Source organism: Glycine soja, chromosome 1 (genome assembly GCF_004193775.1).
Source record: "Glycine soja cultivar W05 chromosome 1, ASM419377v2, whole genome shotgun sequence".
Lineage (NCBI taxonomy): Eukaryota > Viridiplantae > Streptophyta > Magnoliopsida > Fabales > Fabaceae > Glycine > Glycine soja.
In genome coordinates this window covers 12,733,364-12,760,618 of record NC_041002.1, presented here as the reverse complement: position 1 = coordinate 12,760,618, position 27,255 = coordinate 12,733,364, and the positions used below count along the sequence as shown (strand labels likewise).

The following is a 27,255-nucleotide window of genomic DNA, read 5'->3' as shown; positions in this document are numbered from 1 at the left end:
AAGCCAACTTGCTCATAAATTCTGACATTTCGAGTTTTCTATAAGTTGTACTTGGTTTCCAAGATATCACATAATTCAAGAAAGACAAGTTTCTTCATTCTAAACATCTGATAACAACAAATTGGATGACCATTTAGAATTTCATATACCCAACAATGGCCTGGCCTGTCATGGTTGAATCTCTACATGGATTTTTCACAAATAATTCATGAAGTAATTGGTAACATTAGTTACAGTGAACATCAACACTTTGTTCTTCATAATGTGATCATCATCATCAGATGAAGAGTCATTTGATGATAATGATGAGTCGTTTGACAATAATGATGAAGACATCCTATAGAAGGAAAAAAAGTCATAACACAACTGAAAATAAAAATCAAGAGCCAAACCATAACCAAGATTCATAGCATAACCAAAATTAAAAACAAAGATTCATGACATAACTGAAATTAAAAACTAAGATCCTTAACACAACCAAGGTTCCTAACCAAGCAAAACTAGTAAGTGTCAATGATATCAGACATAGGAGAAGCTAAGGAACTTGTGCTCAAGTGTCAAACTTGATCAATCCATGTTGTAGTTCAAGCTCTTCTAAATCAACAAAGGTAATCCTGTTTGCCCTTTTTTCATAAGTCTAGTGGCTTTGTAAAATAGTTCACTCTAACACTCAAGTCCTGGTAAATCTTTCAACTTTGCTACACATGCAGTAGTGCTAGTTGGGTCTTGAGCAGATACACTAAATTCAAATGTTTGACTAATACAATCTAATTGTGAGGAAAGCTTGGCAGCAACCCTAATTCTTTTGTCACCCTTTCTTCCTCTGTCCACTTACCTTTGCTGAAGATGTTGTTTGACTTGTCATGTCTATCTCAGACACATTTACTTCCATCTGAGTGTTATCACCAATGTTATCATTTGTCTCTTTTATTCTTGTCTTGAATCCTTCATTTTGTCTTGAATCTTCAGGCGGTGCATATTGTTGGATTTCCCCTGCGATTACTTTTTGTTCCACTTTTTCTTCGTACGAATATATTCAAGGGAAATCCGGTTTGCTAGAAAGCGCACCGGATCGTCAAGTATTTAAAAATTAAAACGGATGAATCCAAGTATCGAACTCATGGAAACTAGTCTAAGACCGGGTTAAATTAAAAAATAAGGCATTGTTGAAAGAAACATTGATAATTGATGGTTTAAAATAGAATTAAAATAGGTCTAGGATAAAAATAGTAAAAATGCAAGTAAGTGAAATTGATAGTAGTAGGTAGAATTGTTGGGTCTTTCTAACAGACCAGCTGATGCATACAAGGATGTTTCTCTAATCAATCATGCTTTTGTGTTCTATGTTGTAGCCTAAATTACTAAATCTCAATCCCTAGTTGGACTGAATCAATCCAAGCTTCATCCTCAGATCCCTCTTGTTGGACTGGGCTCAATTTAGATAGCCCTCTTAGGTTTAGACTAACATCAAACTAAGCTTCATCCTCAGATCCCTCTTGTTGGACTAGACTTAGCTTAAATAGCTTACGAAAGTTTAGCCTAATTTAGCCTAAGCTTTGTCCTCAGATCCCTCTTGTTGGACTAGACTTAGACCAAACAACATTATTGTAACAGCATACTTAAAATCAAAACTTAATCCGCAGATCCCTCTTGTAAGACTAAGCTTCAATTCTGTTTCATTAAAGTTCGAAGGCAACAATACATTTCCCAATGTTAAAATCACCTAGCTAGGCACACAAATGGTTGATCAGACCAAGAGCATACAAAACTTAAGCACTGAAGAAGCATTGAACACAAGAAACAAAATCAATTATATATGAAAATAATTACGTCAGTTATTCATTAGAAATCCCCAACAAAGGTGTTTATCCAACCATTATAGACGAAACCCTAACAATAATAAGCTTACAAATCCCAGGTATCTCTGCAAAAGCTGCTCCTCTTGCTACCTCTAGAGCTCTTTTCCCGAAATAGGCATTGTGGTGTGCTATGGAATTCTGTGCCCTAGCCCTTGTTAAAGTTCTACCCTAATTCTGCACAAGATAGACTTTAAATAGGCTCTGAATTTGCAACATTGCGCTTAGCATCATCCTCGCGCTCAACACGAGTAAGTGGATTTGAGCTTAGCGCTAGTCGTGCGCTAAGCCTTGCTGAAGACAACTGCTACGCTTAGCGCACTGATCTCGCACTTAGCGCACAACCTTGATATTGATGCCCTACCAGATTGTTGCTTCATAGAAAAAAAATTAATTTTCACAGAAAAAAAATTCAACCATATGAACTGAATATCATGGACTGCTTCAATCAATTAATTTTCACAAACATGCAACTTTTCAAAGATAGAATCATGCACATTAAAGTCACAATTGAAATAAGCTAGTAAGGATGGAAGAAATCAAGGAAGGATCATCAACCAAACCTCACAGTCATTGTTTCACTCAAGCTCAAGTGTTTAGGCTCATTCCATCATAAACAACTAACACAAGTCTCAACCTTTGCATTTCATTTCATGACATACAATGATGAACACACAAATTTGAATCTGAAGGACTTTCTAGGCTTGTAATGGGGTTAGGCTTCCAACAAATCATGGTTTTTCTAGGATTCAAAAGCTTAGGTTCTAGGAAAGCATTCATCTATAGATAAACCTTCACTTTTTCATTCATTCACATCCCATACTTGCCTTTTAGTTATACACTCAACTTAATTTCATTATTTTGCAACATACACACATATTAATTTCATTTGTACTTACAGTTTTTTTTAAAACACAATATATACAGAGATATTATGTGTATGTACAGAAATAGTGTGTGTATGATGTTTACTTTGACCATTTCCATTCTTACCCAGTGCCTCCCCCAAATTTGGAACAAATTTACCTTGATAATTACTTTCCCAAATTTGGGACAAATTTGTTTTGAACCGCGCTTCTTGTGGATGATGTTGTCCTACAACCTAAGTCAAGGTAGCAGTTTATAACACTGTATAGGCTCAGGGTTCTATCAATCAATAATTCATTCAGCTCATCCTGGGTACAAGGGATAATTCATTCAAGCACATGGTCATCTTTTTGGCTAAGTGGCTATCACAATCAAACATGGCCTTCATCATCCTCAATTTCATGCATTCAGTCCATACTTCAAAGATTCACGCAAAAATCAGTATTAAATGATAGTCGTTTCTCTCAAAATTTAAGGATCACACTCTCATTGGGATACGGTTAATGCATTCCTTCACAATCAAACTGACTAACATTTTCAGTCATACTTCTAATCACATGCTCATTCTCTTCTAATGGCTACAAGCTTGATCAAAACAATTATCTAACCATTCCAATCCATTCAAATCATACAATTGCTCATTCAAATCATTCTCAAACACTCATTTCATACCAAACAATCCACTGCATATCATTTTCAATCAATATATTGTTCAAACACGCTTTAGGTACAAGCAAACAACTCAAAGTGCTGAAATTTTAAATAACTGAAATTTAAAATAAATGAATCATAAAAACTGAAATTAAAATAATTGAACATAAATAATAAAATAACTAAAAATAAACTAAAATGTTCAAGTTGCAAAAATTTAAATGTCCTATTCATCATGTTGCTAATCTTCATTAAGATCCAGTGCTGGAGCTACTAATGAATCCTAGATAGGCTGCTCTAGCTCTGTGACTGGTGTAGATGGTTGAGTCTCCTCAGGAGCAGGTGCAGAGGATGGCTCAGGTATTTGATCTATGGAGGTACCCTCCTTCTGAGCCATGTGTGCATATGCGTCGAAATAAAAGGGCTCAAGAGGGGTGAGCTCATCCTCCTCCTCTGCTGCTGGCTCCTTAGAAGCAGACTCTTGGGCTACGGAGGCCCCACCCCCTCCGAAAGGAGAAGGCCGGGCTCCTGGCCAGGCCACCTGCGCATCAAACTCCTCCATGCTCATGATAGATGGCAAGCCCAAGCCCTGAAGGCTCTGCATGATAATGGACTGCCCCTGTGGATGCTCTAGAGCATGGAGTGCAGCATCTATGGTGTAAATATAAAGTCTTATGGTCCTGCAGATAGAGGAGCTGGAAGTGGTATCTGTGTAGGTGTAGGAGGAATAACTGGAGTCTGAGTGGGAGGTAATGGAGCTGTGGAAGAAGTAGGAGTTGGTGTCTCTGGTGCTGAAGTAGTAGGGGCCTCTGATCTCTTACCACTGGCCTTCCTTGGCCCTCTAAATGTCACTGTTGGATCATCAAGATTCCAACAGTTCTTCTTAATATATGCCAAGTTAATGGCAGGGCTCAAGATCACCAAAGATCTAGAGTCTGACTGGACTCCTCTGGCCTTGCATAGAGTTGTGATCAAGGCAGGGAATCCAAGTCTGGATGTGTCTTGCTGTGCAATCAGAGAGATCTAGTGGGAGATAAGGTACCCCAGGTTCATGTCCATCTTCATAATAATCCCATAAATCAATTTGGCTCTATCCAGGGTCACATCAGATGTGTGGGAGGCGGGAATAAGGTTAGAAAAGGAAAGAACGCTCCATGTCTAAGCTAGAGTAGTCATGTTCTTCTGCAGAATCTTCAAAGGCTGCCCATCAGCATTAAGCTCGAATCCCCTCCCTGGGATACAAAGCTTAGTAGCCAACTCTGGAGGATCAGGCCTCAGGAGTGCAAATCTGGAATATGTACACAAGTTCTCCCCCTCTTCCAGCACTACAGGGGTCTACAAACATGTGTTAAAGGTATCCTCATCAAACTTCACTAATGACCTCTCACCCTCACCTGCTTAGGTGATTTATCATCGGGGTCATAGAGGTTGGCATAAAACTCCTTCATAATGGCGATGTCTATACTACTGTCAGAAAAATCAGTCAGCTTCTCATCCCAATGGCGTCTCTCGAGTTCCCCCTTGAACTAATCAAACTTTGTATAATAGACTACCACATTCCTTTCTAGTAAAAGCTTGCGAGGCACCACAATGTCTGTATATCTCTCCCAAGCCTCTTGGGATGTGAACCTTGATCTATCAAATTTGGTTTGGGTAGGTGTAGAGGGTGCTTTCCTCTTCTTAGATGCTATCTACAAAATATAAGACAAACATAAGAGATTAGTACAAGTTATTTTCACAAAAACAAAAAAATAAAACTGAAATTTTGACTGGGCGCTTAGCGCAACATGCTGAGCTTAGCGCACCTTATGAAATTTTACTTAAGCGCTAAGCGCAGCAAGCTGCGCTTAGCTCGAAGACACAGAAAACATTTTTTTCTGCAGAATAGGCTTAGCGCACAACTGAGCTTAGCCTAAGTCTACAATTTTCAAAACCAAAAAGGATAAGAGCTTAGCACAGCATGCTGGCGCTTAGCTCAGCCTCAACAGAAAGACACTCAGGCTTAGCGCACAGGGTGTGCTTAGCCTGACTACAAAAACTTAAAAGACAGTGAGGGAGTTGAGCTTAGCGCAGCAGGGCGCTTAGCTCAACACACAACAAGGGCTTAATGCACAGACGTGCTTAGCCTTATTACAAAGGAAAACTTATAGAAGCAAAGTGGCACTTAGCCGTACAGGTCCGGCTTAGCACTGAACAAAAATTCTCAAAACCCTAAATGTCAGAACATTGGTCCCACTTAGCGCAAAGATACGCTAAGCGGGCTTATCACTTAAGTTCATCAGTAGGGATGAACACGCTTAGCACGACATGGTCTGCTTAGCGCGTTCATCTGGAAATCCAAAGTTTTGACAGCTGCGATGAACAGGCTAAGCGTACAGGCGCGCTTAGTGCGTTCATCGCAATTTCTAGACAGAACTTTAGGGGTCTTCTCCCCTTTTCAGCCACATTGCCCCTAATGGGCTTCAAGGTTACCAAAAATCCTACATTGACTAACCCTAAAACTAATAACCTTAACCTAACAACAACTAACTAAGAAACACAAGAAGTCATCTATCCTAAGGTTTGAAGAATGAAAAGTAAAAATAGAAATGTGCTAACTTACTTGGATTGTTCTTGAAATGAAGCAAAGATGATGCAGAGAAGCAGTACACACATAGCAAAAAGTAAAAGAATTTGCTCAAAGATAAGAGGGTGCAAAGGTTTTGGTGCAAAGGTAGCAACCCAAGTGCCTTTGCCTTTGATTTTAAAAAATTGAGATTTGTATGGCGCGCTTAGCGTGCAAACGTGACGTTTGAGTTTAAAACACTAGCGCTTAGCCTAGCCTCGTGCTAAGCCCAACTTGAAGTTGCAAGGTCTAGTGAGCAATGGGGCTTAGCGTAGCAGGCTGCGCTTAGCGCTTTCTGCAACACAAAATTTTTTGCAACATGCGCTTAGCCTGAGATGCGAGGGTTAGCATAACATCAAGCTTCAACTTATAGAGAGTAGTTCAGGCTTAGCCCAACAGGCACGCTTAGCGCACTTCCAAGAGTTCAAAAACCATAAGGGATTGTCGCTAAGCGCCTCCTGGCCAGCTAAGCCCAGCTTAAGAGCTCAAGTTATTGAATGGATCTGGGGCTTAGGGTAGGATAGCATGCTTAGTGCTGCTACAATCAAATGTTTACAGAGAAGAAGTGGCGCTTAGCGCATCATCCACGCTAAGCCCATAGGTTAAAGTTCAATTACCGCAAAGATGTGGGGCTTAGCACAGTGATGTGCGCTTAGCTAAACTATTCAGCCAACCAATCAGGGGTCTATGCGCTTAGCATGAGAAAGCTCGGCTTAGCGCGTGAAGACTGAGTGCTTAGCGCAAGGTCTATGCTTAGAGGATAGACAATTTCGGTCTTTTTCTATCTATCTCTTCACACAAGCTCACAACCCCTTGTTCATTACTAAACAAGCTGAAATTAATCACAATCACAAGCAAGGTATCCTAATTACATGCAAGAGGTAAAATTGAAAATAGAAAAGGAAAAGAAAAGCCGGGTTACCTCCCAGTAAGCGCTCTTTTAACATTATTAGCTTGACGCATCGTCTTGTTATCCAGGATCTAAGAGAGTTCCTACTTCAAGGACCTTATTCTCAAGTCTCTTTTCCTCCATCACATGCATTTTTAGACAGACATTTTGGCGAGGTGGATCTTTGTCCTCATGGAACAAATCAAAGCTGATCTTCTGGTCTTCTATGCCCATTTGTAGTATCTTTTTCCCATGTCCACCATGCAACTTGCAGTAGACATGAATGGGCGGCCAAGAATGAGAGGAATGTCAGCATCCTCTTCTATATCTATGACAACAAAATCAGTAGGGAATATTAGATGTTTAACCTTCACCAAAACATCTTCAATGACTCCATATGGCTTTGTAATGGAGCGGTCAGCTAACTGGAGAGTCATGTGTGTAGGCATTATCTCTATCTCTCCAAGTCACTGACACATGGAAAGAAGCATTAAATTGATACTAGCTCCCAAGTCTATGAGAGCTTTGCCTATAGCAACCTCACCAATAGAACACGGTATCGTGACAACTCCAGGGTCTTAGTGCTTGGGTGGAAGAATGCGTTGAGCACAGCACTACAGTTACCTTCCATAACAATTTTTTCACTATGGATGTACCGATTCTTCTTCGTTAGCATATCCTTCAAAAATTTGGCATAAAGGTGCATTTGCTAAAATGCTTTTCCAAATGGCAAAGTAATTTCCAATTTCTTGAAGATATCAAGAAATCTGGCCAACTGTCGCTCTTTATCTTTCCTGGAGGGTACCAATGGATAAGGTACCTCCTTGCATTCAATAGGAGTAGCCTCTTTCTTCTTTTCTGAGTCAGCCTCACTCTTGCCCTTCTTCTTTTCAATCTCAACAACCTTCTCTTTTTGTTTTTCATTTTTCAATTTTTTTACTTTTTTTTTCCTTTTCTTTTGTTTCTTCTTCTTTTTATTTTTCTTTTTCTTCCTTCTTTATTTTCTCTTGACAGTCTTTTATTGATATCTCTCCTTCTTCATCACCTTCTGCTTCCTCAACAACTTCTTCAAGTTCAACTAAATCATTAACCGGTTCCAGTGCCAGTTCATCAGCCAGCTATTGTTTATGTTCCTCCATCTTCATCTCAGCTTTTCTTTCATCCACATGGGTTGCCATTTTGCTCCTTGTCATGACAGCTTTACATTCTTCCTTTGGATTTTTCTCAGTGTTAGCACTAAAGCTGCTTGATGGCCTATCCGCCAACTGTTTTGCAAGTTGTCTCACTTAGACCTCCAAATTCTTTATGGCAGACTCTGTGCTCTTCTAGTTAGACATAGAAACCTGCATAAATTGAGCTAGAGCCTCTTCCAGCTGCATGGTGTGATCATAGAGACTAGGCCCTTGTGGTTGCGACCTTATGGATGATCCCCCCTGGTCTCTATTGAATTGATTCCTAGGGTGGTTCCTCCATTGTCCCTGTTATTGGTTGTATTGTTGTGCATGTTGGAATCCAGAAAATCCACCTGCATTAAAATTGTTTTTGGGCTGGTTCCCCATATAATTGACTTCATGTGTGACTTGTTCTTCATTAGGGATACAACATTCAGATTCATCATATCCACCACAAATTGTACATCCTGCAACCTACAAAACAGAAGAATGTGAAGTTTGTGCAAAATGAATTTGAGTTGGCAACTTACTTAGTGTTTAAGTCAATGCCTCCAAGTGCTTAGATAACAATTGGTTTTGTGCCAACAATGCATCTTGTGAGGCTAGTGATGTGTCATTATTTTCTCCTATTTCTTACCCCTTTCTATCACCATTTTAATTACTGATTAGCCTTAATTGTCAAATTAAGTATGCAGTCTTATCATTTGGGCCTACTTGACTAATTCTATGTTTTAATTTAATTTCAGGAAAATTATAAGCAATTGGGCTTGGATTCGGAATTGGGCTGAATCGGCTTGGACTTGAAGAGAGCAGACAATTTTATTTGTCGTCCAGTTTTATTTTATTTCCCTTTTGGGCTGCATTTTTGTAATTGGGCCACCAGACCTTATTTTAGTGAGCCCAACTGCTAGGGTTTTAAGGGAAGGTTTTCGTGTTACTGTTCACCTAGGCAGACATTGGAGGGTTTCATTTTTCTGATTCTTTTCTTGTTACTATTCATTTGTATTGTTCACGTAGCTTCTTCTAATTCTAGTTTCGTTTTCTACTTCAATTTCCATTTCATTTCTGCTCATTATGGAAGGCTGAATCTCTAGTGTTGTTTTCTCTTGAGGACAAAGCATAACTATCTTTGAGGTTTTGTTCTTAATACTAATTTCTGATCAGTTTTCCCCTTCACCAATTATTCTGTATTTGTTACTGATATTAATCCATGCATGCTTAATGTTTGATTATTTGTCTCTGTGCTTAATTAACGTTCATGCTTAATGGACATGTGAGAGAGATTAATTGGTGTATGTGTTGCTTAATCACATAATGACAGCCTTGTGTTAATTTTCGCTTAGTAAATTAATTTCGGGTTGGATTAAGTGGTTGAACTGGTTAAGAATAAATTCTCGTAACCTAGGATAAGAGACTTGCTTTTGAATCATGGGGAAACAACATGTTTTAGTTCTATTATTTTTAATTCAAGTTTGCTTGCCGTTTAAATTACAAAAACAAACAACCCCCCCTCCAATTCGTTACTGTTTTATTATTACATGTTATGAATGTTTGTTTGATCATTGCTCACTGGGAGACGACCTAGGATCACTTCCTAGATACTGCATTTTAATGTTTATTTTATTCTAGTGTTGTTTTCTCTTATAAAATTTGTGTTATGTGATTAATTTGCAGTGTTTAGTTGTTTTGTGTGTAGATCTATTGTTTAGTGTTGCTTGTGTGTCTTTCAAGTGTTCTGTTTCGTTTTTCAGAGGCGTCCCCTGTTCAGAAGTGTTGTGTTGTGAATAGAGTCGGGTTTTGCTAATTAATTGGAGATTTTTGTTTTGATAGCTAGAGTTTTTATTTTTGACTGATTTTTTGTGTAGTAGTTTCTTTTGATCCATATTTCGTGTGAAAAATACCAGAAACACTTGGTGTGGCTGAATTTTGAGAGATACAAAAAATTTGGGAACTTGTTTTTAGCAAAACTTAAAACGGTCATAACTTTTGCTCCGGTTATCAGAATGACTATTATTATATATGCATTTGGGGTAGAAAAAAATTTCCCACCTCATCCTTATTGGATTTAGCCGGTTGAGGTTCTCAGAAATTAAAAAATCAGTTGTTTACTAAGTTTTTATTTTTTATTTTTTAAGTATTATTGTCCTATTTTTCTAAACTTTCCTTAGGCATTTTTCATAGTCAGACTTTGAATTTTTGTCTGAAAATTTTTGTGCTATCTTTTCATGATTTTAGGGTGTTTCTCACAAATTTTCAAGTCATTTATCGTTTGAGTATAATTGTAGTTTTACCCCCTTTGGTGCTTATTTGAGAAATACATGAATTGTTGCATATAGTGCATGACTAGGGGCAATCCAGGTGATTTACAACCCTTTGATTTTGAAATAGATAGAACCTTTCATAGATTAGTTAGGCATAGTGTGCATCCTGATCATTTTGTGCATTCTGTTGCTGGTGATTCTGAACATTCTAATTTTGAGCATTCGGCTACTAATTTTCATACTGAGAACATGGCTTAATCTCTACCTCGTGAGCGGACTCTTAGGGAGATGGTTGCACCTAACTTCACTTATGAAAGCTTGTGCATTCAATATCCTGATGAGGAGGTTCCATATGTCTCAAGACTGGACTAATACATTTGCTGTCCAAGTTTCATGGTCTTGCAGGTGAAGATCCTCATAAGCATCTTAAGAAGTTCCATATTGTCTGTTCCACCATGAAGCCCCCTGATGTCCACGAAGATCATATCTTTCTAAAGGCTTTTCCTCATTCTCTGGAGGGAGTGGCAAAAGATTGGCTGTACTACCTTGCTCCCAGGTCCATTACCAGCTGGGATGACCTTAAGAGGGTGTTCTTGGGGAAATTCTTCCCTACATCTAGGACCACTGCCATCAGAAAAGACATTTCAGGCATCAGGCAACTTAGTGGAGAGAGCTTGTATGAGTATTGGGAAAGATTCAAGAAATTGTGTGCAAGTTGTCCCCACCACCAGATTTTTGAGCAACTCTTTCTGCAATATTTCTATGAGGGACTTAGCAACATGGAGAGGGGTATGATTGATGCTGCCAGTGGTGGAGCTCTTGGTGATATGACTCCTGTTGAGGCTACGAATCTAATTGAGAAGATGGCTTCCAACTCCCAACAATTCAATGCAAGAAATGATGCTATTCTCCTTAGAGGAGTCCATGATGTGGCCACAGATTCATCTTCATCTGCTGAAAATAAGAAGCTTGAGGAAAAACTTGATGCCTTGGTCAACCTAGTAACTAAGCTTGCCATAAATCAGAAATCTGCATCTGCACCTGTTACTGTTGCAAGACTCTGTGGTCTATGTTCTTCTGCTGATCACCACACAGATCTCTATCCTTCTTTGCAGCAATCTAGAGTCAATGAGCAACCTGAAGCCTATGCTGCAAACATTTATAATAGACCCCCTTAGTAGCAAAACCAACAACGGCAGAATAATTAAGATCTTTCAAGCAACAGATACAATCCAGGTTGGAGGAATCATCCAAATCTTAGATGGGCAAATCATCCACAACAACAATAGCCTATCCCTTCTTTCCAGAATGCTGCTGGTCCAAGCAGGCCATATGTTCCTCCTCCAATGTAGCAGCAACAACAAAGACAACTAGCAACTGAGGCCCCTCCTCAACCTTCCTTAGAGGAGTTAGTGAGGCAAATGACTATCCAGAATATGCAATTTCAGCAAGAGACAAGAGCCTCCATTCAGAGTCTGACAAATCAAATGGGGCAGATGGCTACTCAGTTGAACCAAGCTCAGTCCCAAAATTCAGACAAATTGCCTTCACAAACTGTGTAGAATCCAAAAAATATGAGTGTCATCACCTTGAGGTCTAGCAAGCAAATTGAAGTGCCTCCACCAGTAGCAGCACCTGTACCTGAACCTGTCAAGCTTCATTCTACACCTGAAAAAGAGGATGAGCTAGTTGCACAAAAGAGAAAGCTTCCTGATCATGAAGGAGCTAACAAAAATTTTCATGCAGGTGGACCTTCTTCTAGTAGTTTTGACTTCCAGCAACCTCCTATCCCTCTTCCAATTCAACCTAGAGCAATTCCAAACAAAAAGATGGAAGAAGTGGATAAGGAGATCTTGGAGACCTTCAGGAAAGTAGTGGTGAACATACCTCTGCTAGATGCCATCAAGAAAATTCCAAGATATGCCAAATTTCTAAAGGAGTTGTGCACCCACAAAAGAAGGCTCAAAGGCAATGAAAGGATTAGCATGGGCAGAAATATGTCAGCATTGATAGGTAAATCTGTTCCTTACATTCCTGTGAAATGTAAGGACCCAGGTACTTTTTGTATACCTTGCATTATTGGAACAACAAATTTGAGAATGCCATGCTAGATCTAGGAGCATTAGTTAGTGGCATGCCTCTGTCTATTTTCAATTCTTTATCTCTTGGACCTTTGCAACCTACGAAGTGGTGATTCACTTGGCAAATAGAAGTGTTGCTTACCCCGTAGGTTTCATAGAGGATGTGTTGGTTCGGGTTGGTGAACTTATTTTTCCTGCTGATTTTTATGTTCTTGATATGGAAGATGGATTTTCCCATGGTTCAGTTCCAATTATTTTAGACAGACCATTTATGAAAACAGCCTGAACCAAGATATATGTTTATGCTGACACATTGTCTATGGAATTTGGTGATATTGTTGTTCATTTTAACATTCTTGATGCCATGAAACATCCATCTGAGGATCATTCTGTTTTTCGTGCTGAGATACTTGATCAGATTGTTGATGATTATATGTTTGATTTTGATTCTCTTCATGGTAGGAAACATCCATTTTTATCTGATCTGCATACTTGTCATTCCTCAAGCATTGAATCTGAATCTGAGTTTGAATTTGATTCTGTATCAGATTTTTATGCTTAGAGTAAATTTAAATTTGAGTCTGGTTCTAATTTTCTAGGTGTTGTACCTCTTGATGTTGATTTTTTAGAGTCAGAATGCACTAACCATGTTGTAGGAAGTACATATACTTCTGACTTGCTTTATGAGGTACAGGCTGAGGAATCCTTCTCTTCTCCTACCCTGGTTCCTCCCACTGTTCAGCCACCACCCACATCAGAGTTGAAGCCCTTACCAGTAAACCTCAAGTATGCTTACTTGGAGGACAAGGAAAAATTTCCAGTGATCATCTCAGCCTCCCTTGCTGCTGAGCAAGAGGAGAAGTTGTTGCTAGTGCTCAAGAAGCACAAGAAAGCCATTAGATGGACTTTAGCAGACATTCCTGGTATTAGCCCATCTACTTGCATGCATAGGATACTTTTAGAGGATGAAGCTAAGCCAGTGAGGTAGCCACATCGGCAAATCAACCCCATCATTCTAGATGTGGTGAAAAAGAAGGTGACCAAGCTCTTGCAAGCTGGAATCGTCTACCCCATTTCTGACAGCCAGTGGGTGAGTCCAGTCCAAGTGGTTCCTAAGAAGACAGACCTCACAGTGATCAAGAATGAGAGGGATGAGTTTATCCCCCCAAGAGTGCAGAACAGCTGGCAAGTCTGCATTGATTATAGGAGGCTGAACCAGGCAACCAGAAAAGATCATTTTCCCCTGCCATTCATTGATCAAATGCTTGAGCGCTTAGCAGGTAAGTCTCATTACTGTTTTCTTGATGGTTTTTCTGGTTATTTACAAATTCATATTGCTCCTGAGGATCAAGAAAAGACCACATTCACCTGTCCCTTTGGCACTTTTGCCTATAGGAGGATGCCCTTTGGCCTATGCAACGCCCCTAGTACCTTCCAGCGGTGTATGCTTAGCATTTTGAGTGACTTTTTAGAGAGTTGCATAGAGGTGTTTATGGATGATTTTACTATTTATGGATCCTCCTTTGATGCATGTTTGGATAGTCTGGATAGAGTTCTTAATAGATTCATTGAAACTAACCTTGGGCTGAATTTTGAAAAATGTCACTTCATGGTAGAACAAGGTATAGTTTTAGGGCATATCATTTCTAGTAGGGGCATAGAGGTAGACCCTGCAAAGATAGCTGTTATTTCACAATTGCCTTACCCCTCTTGCGTGCGAGAGGTTCATTCTTTTCTTGGCCATGCAGGGTTTTATAGGCGCTTTATGAAAGACTTTAGCAAAGTAGCCCTTCCACTATCCAATCTGCTGCAAAAGGAGGTGGAGTTTGATTTTGATGACCGGTGCAAATAGGCTTTTGATTGCCTTAAGTGTGCGTTGACTACCACCCCTATCATTCAGGCACCTGATTGGGACAGCCCCATTTGAGCTGATGTGTGATGTATCCAATTATGCATTGGGGGCTGTCCTTGCTCAAAAGATTGACAAGCTGCCTCGGGTGATCTACTACTAGAACTTTGGATGCTGCCCAAACAAATTACACTACCACAGAGAATGAGCTATTAGCGATAGTTTTTGCCCTTGAGAAATTTCAATCATATTTGCTTGGTACTCGTGTTATTGTTGAAGAAGGTTGAATCAAAGCCTAGATTGATCAGGTGGATGCTTTGGCACCAAGAGTTTGATTTGGAGATCCGTGATCGGAGCAGTGCACGGAACCTCGTGGCTGACCACCTGAGTAGGATTGAGCATGCGTCTGAGGACTCACCCATTCGGGATGATTTTCCAGATGACCATTTGTACATTCTGTATAACATTTCTGATTCCTTCCCCACTCCTTGGTTTGCTAATATTGTGAATTATTTGGTTGCTTCTGTTTTTCCTCCCTTAGCATCTAAAGCTCAAATTGATAAAATTAAGAGCGATGCTAAGCATTATATTTGGGATGACCCCTATTTGTGGAAGTTGTGCAGTGGCCAGGTTATTAGGAGATGCATTCCAGACCATGAGATTGACTCGGCCCTGCAATTCTGTCATCCTTTCGCACCAGGTGGCCATCTTGGCATACAGAGGACAGCTCGCAAGGTGCTTGATTGTGGTTTCTATTGGCCCACCATCTTCAAGGATGCATGGAGAATCTGTAGCACTTGTGAGCCTTGTCAGAGAGCAGGTGGCTCACTTTCATGGAGACAGCAAATGCTTCAACAACCCATGTTGTTCTGTGAGGTGTTTGATGTTTGGGGTATAAACTTTATGGGGCCTCTCCCTGTCTCTTTTGGTTTTGTTTATATTCTCTTTGCTGTTGATTATGTTTCAAAATGGGTGGAAGCCAAAGCCACTAGAACTAACGATGCTAAGGTTGTTGTGGATTTTGTTAGATCTAATCTGTTTTGCAAGTTTGGAATCTCTAGAGCCATCGTTAGTGATCAAGGCACCTATTTTTGTAACAAATCCATGTATGCCTTGCTCAAAAAGTATGGGGTCGTGCATAGAATTTCCACACCTTACCACCCCCAAACTAATGGGAAGGCTGAGATTTCAAACAGGGAGATAAAAAGGATCTTGGAGAAGAATGTGCAGCCGAACAGAAAGGATTGGAACACCAGGCTGGATGATGCTCTCTGGGCGCATAGGACTGCCTACAAAGCACCCATAGGAATGTCTCCTTATCGGGTTGTCTTTGGCAAGGCATGTCATCTTCCTGTAGAGATAGAGCACAGAGCCTACTAGGCTGTAAAGACCTACAACTTCTCTATTGATCAGGCTGGAGAGGAAAGGAAGTTGCAACTAAGTGAGCTAGATGAGATCCATTTAGAAGCCTATGAGAATTCTAAATTTTACAAGGTGAATACCAAGAAGTTCCATGACAACTTGGTAGCTAAGAAGGACTTTGTGGTTGGACAAAAAGTTTTATTGTATAACTCTAGGCTCGGACTCATGAGTGGTAAGTTGAGGTCAAAGTGGATTGGTCCTTTTGTGGTGACTAATGTTTTTCCTTATGGTACAGTTGAGATCAAAAGAGAATCCATAGATAAGAGCTTCAAGGTCAATGGACACCGGCTGAAACCATTTCTCTCAAATCCTTCCTTGGTGGATGTAGTGGTGGAGGAGACCTCCTTACTTCACCCTACTTCTATTCCGCCATGACTTAGGGAGTTTTCTTTTTTTGTCTCCTTCTTTACTTTTATTGCACTTGTCCAAATTTATTGATTGTTCTTATTGCTCTTGATATAATGATTGTGCTACATTGAGGACAATGTGTTGTTCAAGTGTGGGGGGAAGATTGTTCTTTGTTTGGGGTTTTCTAGGTTAATTTTGTTATTTTGGTTTTATGTTTTGTGTACAACATTGCATGTTTCTCTTTGAATTCTAGGTTATGTACAGGTAATGGGTAATTGTTTTTGAAATAGGAGTTTCTTGGCATTTTGTGAATTGAAATCCTTGTTTTTCTCTACATGTCAAGTTAGTTTTGAAAGGTTGAATTGAAAGTGATTGATTTACCCTTGGTGAGATTTTGAGCCATCATCATCTATTTTATTCGGTGTGTTTTGCCCCATTGATTGCTTGCACAATAGCCTTGTCTTGACTCTTGTTGATACTTCTTGGTTCACATGCATGTTGGGAGAGGATTTAGGCATTTTGTTCTTATAAGCCTCTACCCAAATGAGCCTACCTTGAATTAATTCCTTTGATAGCCCTTTTGAGCCTATGTTCCCGTTTCTTTGTTTTGAAGCTCATTACAAGCCTTAAGTGAAAAACCATAATCTCACCCTACCCTTAAGGAATTTTGGAGCTTTGGAATTGTTTTGGGAATAAGTGTGGGGGGGTATGTTTCATTGGATGGTATGTTTTTTTTTTTGCTGTGCTTGATGATGTATTTTTGCCATGCTTGATGTATATACATATATTGCCTAATTGTTGCTTTATTTTTCAAATATTCAAAATGCTTTCAAATTTTTGCTTCAAAAAAAATATCAAAAAAGATAAAAAAAAAAGAAGAGAAAAACAAAAAAAGAATGAAGTTGAATAAATGAGGTCTTGTTTTGAGGACTTGGACTGGTTTGAGGACTTGGTTGATTTTGTTGATATTGGAGGTTTTGGGTTTACTTTTTAAGCTTAATTTTTAATTTTAGTTTTGGGTTTACTACTTTTGCTTAATTTCCACTTATTCCCCAATGCTCCTCTATTCCTTTGGGTTTTAGTTACTTATCCCATACTTTCCTCTACCTTGTCCCTGGCCCCATTACAACCTTAAAAGACCTTTTGATCCTCATGTGTTTGTGGTGTTTGGTTGTCAATTTTAGAGTCTTGCCAAGTCTATGTGGTGTTTGTTTTCATGGGTGCTCTGAGAGTAAACAGTAGCCTAGACACTTGAGAGATAGAGTCCATATCTTGTGAGGCTTTATCACTTTTCATTCAATTCTTAAGCTGATTGACTACATTGCCATGTTTGAGGTGCTTGGATGATTTTCATGACTGTCTTGATTCTTTAACTCTTTACGTGTTGGATGTTGCCCATTCCTTTCATTCCCTGAGATTCATCGAGAAATATGTAAATGTTTTTGTGTTTGTTTGTCTCTCTTTAATGTCTCTGAACTTGTTCCTTGCTCTGCTTTTTGATTTTGCCCAGGAGTGCAAAAGGCTAAGTGTGGGGGAATTTGATGTGTCATTATTTTCTCCTATTTCTTACCCCTTTCTGTCACCATTTTAATTACTAATTAGCCTTAATTGTCAAATTAATTATGCAGTTTTATCATTTGGGCCTACTTGACTAATTTTGTGTTTTAATTTAATTTCAGGAGAATTATAAGCAATTGGGCTTGGATCCGGAATTGGGCTGAACCGGCTTGGACTTGAAGAGAGCAGACAATTTTATTTGTCGTTCGGTTTTATTTTATTTCATTTTTGGGCTGTATTTTTGTAATTGGGCCACCAGACCTTATTTTAGTGAGCCCAGCTGCTAGTCTTTTAAGGGGAGGTTTTCGTGTTACTGTTCACGTAGGCAGACATTGGAGGGTTTCATTTTTCAGCTTCTTTTCGTGTTACTGTTCACCCGTATTGTTCACGTAGCTTCTTCTAATTCTAGTTTCATTTTCTACTTCAATTTCGATTTCGTTTCTGCTGATTATGAAAGGCTGAATTTCTAGTGTTGTTTTCTCTTGAGGATTAAGCATAGCTCTCTTTCAGGTTTTGTTCTTAATACTAATTTCTTATCAGTTTTCCCGTTCACCAATTATTCTGTATTTGTTGTTGATATTAATCCATGCATGCTTAATGTTTGATTATTTGTCTCTGTGCTTAATTAACGTTCATGCTTAATGGACATGTGAGAGAGATTAATTGGTGTATGTGTTCCTTAATCACATAATGACAGCCTTGTGTTAATTTTTGCTTAATAAATTAATTTCGGGTTGGATTAAGTGGTTGAACTAATTAGGAATAAATTCTCGTAACCTAGGATAAGAGACTTGCTTTTGAATCAAGGGGAAACAACATGTTTTAGTTCTGTTATTTTTAATTCAAGTTTGCTTGCTGTTTAAATTACAAAAACAAACAACCCCCCCCCCCCCCAATTCGTTATTGTTTTATTATTACATGTTATGAACGCTTGTTTGATCATTGCTCACTGGGAGACGACCTAGGATCACTTCCTAGATACTGCATTTTAATGTTTAATTGATTCGGGTACGGCCTCGATCAGTTAGCTCCAATAAGGCCTTTCTAGTAAGAATGTGGGCTCTATCTCTCAGAATAGCAATGTTACTTGCAACCATATTTAAAATGAGATCCATGGCTTCTTCAGGGTTCTTCAACTTGATTTTTCCCCCTGCGGAAGCGTCCAACAGCTGCTTGGACTGCGGTTTTAACCCATCTATAAAAATGTTGAGCTGTATCGGTTCTGACAATCCATGAGTGGGGGTCTTTCTCAATAAACCACAGAATCTTTCTAAGGCCTCACTCAGAGATTCATCTGGAAATAGGTGAAAAGAAGAGATGACAGCTTTGCCTTCCGCAGTCTTAGACTTAGGAAAATATTTCTTTTAGAAATTTATCCACAAATTCATCCCATGTCTTAAGACTATTGCCTTTGAATGAATGAAGCTGTGACATCCTAGAATTTCTACTCGAAATTTTATAAGTATTACATTTAAATAATTATATAAATATATATTATTCAGTGTATATATATATATATATATATATATATATATATATATATATATATATATATATATATATATATATATATTCTAGGTAGAAGTATGTACATTGGGGGAGAAATACGCGGGTTAGACTAATTAACGAAGAGTCACCCATAACCGGACGGTTATAGATTAATTCGCAATTAATTAGTCTAAAAATTATCGTTTTGCGTGCAACTTAAAATTTAACAAAATCAACCTCTGAACCACGCTCAGGGTCTCATTCTGAGCGTTTTGATATATATATATATATATTGCCTATCTTCGAAAACGGGCCCCGAAGGGTGCAGAGAAACGCGAGGAACTGGAACCAGAGAGGCGACACACAAACCGAGGCAGGATTTCAGAATCCAAAAAGGTCCATTTTTTTTTCTTCTTTTATGGCTGAGTATGTGGTCAAATCAAAGGAAAAGGTGGGCCCTTTTTGGCTCCAATTAAAATAGGACATGTGGCATTTTCTTTTTCAAAAGAAAATGAAAAAGAAAAGAAAACCCTTTTTTTTTATAAAAAAGCCAAATCCTCTCTCATTTTTTTTTTCAGAAACTTCTAGCAGCCCCTCTTTCTCCCTCCATGTTTCTTTTTCTTCCTCTCCTTCTCCACCATTGTTGCCTCTCTTGAAGCTCCAAATTCCCCTTCATTTCCACACCAAATTGCAAGGAAAAACTATTTTCGGAGTCTAGGAGCCTACCTCTACTTCGTGGGACCTTAAATTTCATGTAAGGGTGGACTTCTTCTCACTTGAAATCTGTGGGTGTTGGGTTTTTGGGAGCTATAATGCGTAATTCTACTAGGTTATTGCTTTAGGGTAGTTGTTTGTGAAGGAAATTGTTGAAATTATGCTAAACTTGACATGCTTGATGTAAGAAAAACTACCCATGTTGATTTAGGGTTTAATAATGATGCTTTGAGATATATGTATGCTTAAAATGTAGATAGAAAACTGGTAGAGAGGATGGGGAGAGTTAACTTAGAGTTAAATGTGAGAATGGTAGTGTTGTAGGTGAAAAAGTGTGAGATTTTGAGGGTTAGAAAGCCAAATTTGGGGTTAGTGGAAATTTGAGTCTAAAGTGAGTTGATTCTAGTTGAGAATGTCAATTAGGACTTGTAGGAAAGCTTGGTCAGAGCAAATGAGGAAAGTGAGTGACAAATGTGAAAGAAAAGAGCCATTTATAGGGTAAATTGGGTGTTGAGAGGTCAAATTTTGAATAGGTGGAGATTTCACCTTAAAACCAGTTTGAGGAAGTCTAAATCAATGTTATAGACTTGACGAAGATGAGAGTTTACCCCAAAATTACCCAATTTTCATTTTCACCTTTCAAACCTTTAAAATTCACTAAATTGGTGGGTTTTGGATATCTATGTTTTGCTTTACCTTGGTTTGAAGTTTGTTTTTGGCTTGAACATGATTTATACATGATTTAGGACTTGTAGGATCCAATTTGAGTGGAATTGGATGTATGTGAGCTTGATTTAAAAAATCTGCAAAATTATGCAGCAAAGCTGTCAAATTGTGCAGCAAATTCTGCCAATTATGCAGAAAAAAAATGGTTGTGCAGTGCTAGTTTCTGCTGTCACGGGAAAGGTAGTATATTTCGTGTTTTGTATGTTCTTTAGCAGATCCCAATGGTCAAAATTTAGATTTCTGTATTAGGAACCCCCAGTTAAATTTTCAAGGAGATCCAAAGGTTAACGAATCGGAACGAAGAGGATTTTGCTAAGGTATGAGGGTAGGAAAAACTCTATGGAATTTGAATGAATCTTGTGCAAAGATTTATGCCTCCACTCTGTTTTTCTTTGTTTAAGGTAGTTTCATGACAAATGGAATTGAATTGTTTGGATATTGTGAAAGCTTCTGCCTGGCTTTTGGAAATGGGATAGTTGATTTGTGTCATCGCCCGATCGCCTCCTAGTACCACATATGACGGGTGCCCCATAATCCAATAAGCTTGGTGTGAGAAAGCATGGAAGAGTCAGTCTTCCTACTTTTATTTGTTTACCACAGAGTGGTACCTGGAGATATGTCGCGCGGGTCAGGAGACCTTGGGGACGTCAGGTGGGGTGCTATTGCCCAAAACCAAGCTTGGCCAATCCCGACCCAACTCGGGCATAGTCAGTCAGTGAGAACCTGTGACGTACCTAAGTAGACGAGCTCCTAGAAGTCAGCCAATAAAAGAACAAAAGTCCACGAAGCAAGGAGGCTTGTGTGGCGGCTGGCCAACTATCTATTTTGTGTTATATCTGAAAAATCCCCTCTGGTAATCGATTGCCATTCGTGGGTAATCGATTACAAGGTCTAAAAATTGAAACAGGACGTTCAGTAGCCTCTGGTAATCGATTACCAATTGTGTGTAATCGATTACACAGTGTTATATGCTACTGGTAATCGATTACTAATTGTGTGTAATCGATTACACAGTGTTATATGCCACTGGTAATCGATTACCATTTATGTGTAATCGATTACATAGTGTAACTCTTAGGTTCCAATGTGCAAAGGCTGTGGTAATTCGTTTATGGGCATTGGTAATCGATTACTTACTTTGCTAATCGATTACCAGAGAGAAAATCCCTTGAAAAAGACATTTTGACTATGCGTAGCCATTATGGGACGCATTGTATTGTTACCTTTGTAGTTAGATTTCTTGTGAAAGAGTCTACTCTCGTTCTTTTATCTCTTGTAGATCGCGATGGCAGCACAGTTGATCCATGATCGCGTTGTGATGGAGTGCCTAGAGGGTGTTTGGGAGACCCTCGAAGGCAATGAGAGGTGCCAATTCCGTGGCACAATTTGACTCACTGCTACTTCGCTAGTACATCCGGAGCAACCCGCACGCACACTTCAGCAGCCTGTGGAGTGGATACTACCTACACCTACTCCATATCGACTAGTTGAGCCGGTTCAAGTGATAGAGGTGTCATCCTCTGAAGAGGATCTTGAAGAGGACCCAGAGGAGTTACTTCCTGAACCTGCTGTCGATGCCCCTGACTTCCGAGAGGATGATGAGGACCCACTCCCTGATGTTGATTCTCTAGAGGATATTATGTCAACATCTGAGACAGACTCTACAGAGGAGAGTGGCCCTGGAGGGACAGCGAATAGTGATGACTCTTCATCATAGCAAACGGCTCCTTAGATTAGGTGTACATACTTTTTGTGGGTGGATGTATCTAGTTCAGACTGTTAGGTTTACTCTTTTGATTTTCAGGTGGGTAGACCTCTTGTAAAGAAATTTTGATGATTGTATATATTGTGGCTGAAGCCACCACAGTTGTTACCTTTGCTCTGAATGTCACTGTGCTATTTTGCAAACTCCCATATTTTGGACAGTTTTTGATGATGAAAACAAATATGTTTTATCTTATTATTTGAAAAAGAAATGTTAGCAAACTTTATTTGAAAAGAGTTTACCGACCGCACCTTATTATTTCTCACGTGACGACCTAAAATGATGGCTGGTGTATTTTTTTTTAGAGAGAAAAATAGTTTGGAGGTTATGAGTGATCAGAAAGAAATGGATCCGAATAGAGTTGTGAACTGGCCATTCAGGACTCTATAGTGATAATTTTTCTTCTGAAATTAATTACCGTGAAATGAATAACAGTGCGAAAAAAAAAGAAAAAAAAATTCCCATGGTTTCTGCTATTTAATTTATTACTATTAAACCAATCATTATTTATGGACGCCACAATTGGTGGTATCAGAGCAAAAGTTGGATTCTAGTGAACCTGTCCATGGTCTTACTGTGTGAATGTTGTGTATCTCTGAAACTTGGAAGTAGGTTTCGGGGAGTGACGTTAAGTCACAAGTTGTGTGTAATTCTACCTTCTTGTCTTAAGCAGGAAAGTGCAATTGATTTAGTAGAATTGTTGTGTGTGTGTGTGTATATATATATATATATATATATATATATATATATATATAGTGATATTATTATATATATATATATATAGTGATATTGTTATAACTGTCATAACCTATATGGTACACTCTCTCAGTAGAATTTCATGGATACTAATAGCTTCCCTACAGGTTAGGTATGGCAGGACGTGGTAGGGATCATAACCGTGATTTCCTCGACCGCATCACAGTTGTGTTGGAAACTCTAGTGCAGGAACGTGATGTGGAGCCGGCAGAGTATCGGGGACTCATGGCTTTCCGTTGGAACCACCCGTCGAAGTTTAGTGGGGACTATGATCCAGAGGGTGCTAGGTTATGGTTAGCTGAGACTGAGAAGATTTTCGAAGCGATGGGTTGCCTCGAGGAGCATAAGGTCCCTTATGCGATGTTCATGCTCCAAGGAGAAGCTGAGAACTGGTGGAAGTTCGTGAAACCTACATTAGCAGCACCTGGAGGCGTGATTCCTTGGAATGCCTTCAAGGACAAATTTCTTGACAACTATTTTCCACGAGATCTCAGAAAGCGAAAGGAGAGGGAATTTCTGGATTTAAAGCAAGGAAACATGTCCGTTGGAGAATACACGACCAAATTTAATGAACTTCTACAGTACTGGCCTCAATACCAAGATGCTCGGAACGAGGAAGACTTATGTGCTCAGTTTGAGAATGGGCTTCGACTGGAGATTCAACAGGCAGTTAGCTATATGCAGATTACCGATTTCAATCAACTGGTGACGAAGTGCCGAATATTTGAGGACAAGATGAAAGAGAGGCAAGCCAGAGGCTTTGGAGGACCACAAAGAAGCCACCCTTTTAGAGGAAACAGTAATAAGAGGATGAAGCCATATTCCAGCAACAAGGGGAAACAACCTATGGCTACGTCCAACATGAGCCTGTCAAAGGGGATTGGGGTACAATGCTTTCAGTGCGGGGGACCGCATCTTAGGAGAAATTGCCCACAACTCTAGCAGACACAGGAAAATCGTTGCTATATTTGTGGCAAGGTAGGCCATTATGCTCGGGAGTGTAGAATGACTGGGAGACCGACGATAATTGCCAATTCTAACACAGTCAATCGTGGATCTACTAATCCCACAAGGAGCGGTAATGTTAGCAACAACAATAACACTAGTGGTGGAAGACCAAAGGTACCCTCCCGGGTATTTGCTATGAGTGGATCAGAAGCTGCTGCCTCCGACGATTTGATACAGGGTAAGTGTTTGATTGCTGATAAACTGCTAGATGTACTCTATGATTCGGGTGCCACGCATTCGTTCATATCTCATGCATGTGTGGAGAGGATGGGGTTATGTACGACGGAGTTACCATATGATATCGTGGTGTCTACTCCGACTAACGAGCCTGTAACCACCTCTCGGGTGTGTTTGAAGTGTCCTATAACTGTTGAAGGTCGATCTTTTGTGGCAGATTTGATTTGCCTACCTTTAGCTCATCTAGATGTGATCTTGGGAATGGACTGGTTATCTACTAACCATATCTTTCTAAACTGCAAAGAGAAGATGCTAGAATTTGGTGGAAATGTAATTCCAAATGAACCATTGAAAGAGAATGCTGCCAACGATGGAGTGGGGGATGTTTGAACCTACATGGTGTTGTTCTCCATGAATATGGAGGAGGTCTCTGAAGTTAGCAGTATATCGGTGGTGTCAGAATTCCCAGAGGTCTTTCCTGATGACATTTGTGAATTACCACCTGAGAGAGAAGTGAAATTCATTATTGACCGGTGCCTATGGCGAATCCAGTGTCGATTGCGCCCTATAGGATGTCTCCAGTAGAACTAGCAGAGGTGAAGGCACAAGTGCAGGACCTCTTAAGTAAACAATTTGTTCGCCCAAGCGTATCACCGTGGGGAGCGCCGGTCTTACTGGTTAAAAAGAAGGATGAAAGTATGAGGATGTGCGTAGACTACCGGCAGCTGAACAAAGTCACTATCAAGAACAAATATCCCCTACCGAGGATAGATGATTTGATTCATCAATTGAGGGGAGCGACGGTATTTTCGAAGATCGATTTGCGATCGGGGTATCATCAAATCCGAGTTAAGAAGGAAGATATTCCAAAGACTGCGTTTCGGACTCGGTATGGGCATTATGAGTATTTAGTCATGCCATTTGGAGTGACTAATGCTCCAACTATCTTCATGGACTATATGAACCATATATTCCATGATTACTTAGATCAGTTCGTGGTTGTGTTCATTGATGATATCCTAGTGTATTCAAGGAATAAGAAGGAGCATGAAAAGCACTTGAGAATTGTGTTGCATATCCTGAGGGATAGGAAATTGTTCGCCAAACTGTCGAAATGTGAATTTTGGTTAGAATAAGTTCAGTTCCTGGGGCACGTGATTTCTAAAGATGGGGTTGCGATGGACCCGATTAAAGTGGAGTCGGTGATGGAGTGGCAACAACCGACAACTCCAATAGAAGTTCGAAGTTTCTTGGGGTTGGCCGGCTATTATAGGAAATTCATTGAGGGATTTTCTAAGTTAGCGCTACCCCTAACTAAACTGACTCGTAAGAGTGAGAAGTTTGTCTGGAATGAGAAATGTGATCAAAGCTTCCAAGAGTTGAAGAGGCGATTGACAACAGCTCCAGTGTTAATTTTGCCCGACCCTAAGAGACCATTTAAAGTGTATTGCGATGCGAGCGGGCAAGGCTTAGGGTGCGTATTGATGCAGGAGGGAAAGGTAGTGGCTTATGCTTCACGCCAATTGCGTCCTCAAGAAGTTAACTATCCGACCCATGATTTGGAACTAGCAGATGTGGTCTTTGCCTTAAAGATTTGGAGGCACTATTTATATGGTACTCGTTTTGAAGTTTTTAGTGATCACAAGAGCCTCAAATATTTGTTCAATCAGAAGGAACTCAATATGAGGCAACAAAGATGGATGGAGTTCCTCAAGGATTATGATTTTGGTCTTTCCTACCATCCAGGAAAGGCTAATGTAGTAGCCGACATGCTGAGCCGAAAGTCCTTATATGTTGCGAACATGATGATTCTGGAACAGAGATTGATAGAGGAATTTCAAGATCTAAATCTAGCAATCGAGATGCGACCCAAGAGCTTATTTGTGGGAGCGTTGCAGATCACCAATGAATTCGTAAATCACATACGCAAGGCTCAACAGGATGACCAGTTTCTGCAAGGCAAAGTGTTAGATGCAATGGGAGATAAGGATGTGGAGTTTAAAAAGGATACAATCGGGTTAATTAGATTCAAGGGGAGGATATGTGTATCGCCATTAGATGATTTGAAAGTTAAGATCTTGGAAGAAGCACATAAAATTCGTCATAGTTTCCATCCAGGGATGACTAAGATGTACCAAGATTTGAAGAGAAGTTTTTGGTGGCATGGCATGAAGAAAGATGTAGCTGAATATTTAGCAAAATGTTTGACATGTCAAAGGCGAAAGCTGATCACCAACGACCATCAGGAGAATTAAAGCCACTAGAAATTCCGGAATGGAAATGGGAGAGCATATCTATGGATTTTGTATCTAGTTTACCCAAGACGAGTCGTGGACATGATGTTGTGTGGGTTATAGTAGATCGACTCACCAAATCTGCTCATTTTATTCCGGTAAATATGAAATATAAAATGGAGAAGTTAGTAGAGTTGTATATCAAAGAAGTAGTAAGGTTACATGGAATTCCTTCCAGTATCGTATCAGACAGGGACCCGAGGTTTACCTCGCGATTTTGGACAAGTCTGCATGAAGCATTGGGGACAAAGTTGAAGCTCAGTTCAACTTATCATCCCCAAACAGATGGTCAGACTGAGCGAACCATTCAGATTCTAGAAGATCTACTCTGGGCGAGTATTATAGAGCAACTAGGCAGTTGGATGGAACGTTTGCCATTGATTGAATTTACTTACAACAACAGCTACCAAGCCAGCATTGGTATGGCACCTTTTGAAGCCCTATATGGACGAAAGTGCAAAAATCCTCTTTGTTGGTACGATGATGGGGAAGCAGTACTCCTTGGGCCTAAAATGCTACAACAAATTACCGAACAAGTGAAATTGATTCGAGAGAAAATAAAAGCATCCCAGGATAGGCAGAAGAGCTATTATGACAGAAGGAGAAAGCCATTAGATTTTCAAGAAGGAGAACATGTGTTTTTGAAGGTTTCTCCTGTAACTGGAGTCGGGAGAGCTCTCAAATCTAGGAAGCTGACGCCCAAGTATCTAGGTCCATATCAAATTTTAAAGAAGGTTGGGCCTGTAGCTTATCAAATCGCTCTACCTCC

The 27,255-nt window shown here is 39.6% G+C and overlaps 1 protein-coding gene and 1 non-coding gene across 2 annotated transcripts; one reads left to right on the top strand and one right to left on the bottom strand.

Moving 5' to 3' along the window:
- Positions 1–10,927: 10,927 nt before the first annotated feature.
- LOC114368662 lies at positions 10,928–11,034 on the bottom strand. The gene has a single exon (XR_003657380.1). It is a non-coding gene; the product is annotated as a small nucleolar RNA R71 (small nucleolar RNA).
- Positions 11,035–23,232: 12,198 nt separating this feature from the next.
- LOC114408381 lies at positions 23,233–23,949 on the top strand. The gene has a single exon (XM_028371454.1). The coding sequence runs from the start codon at positions 23,233–23,235 to the stop codon at positions 23,947–23,949; it is 717 nt and encodes a 238-aa protein (XP_028227255.1).
- The last annotated feature ends 3,306 nt before the right edge of the window (positions 23,950–27,255 follow it).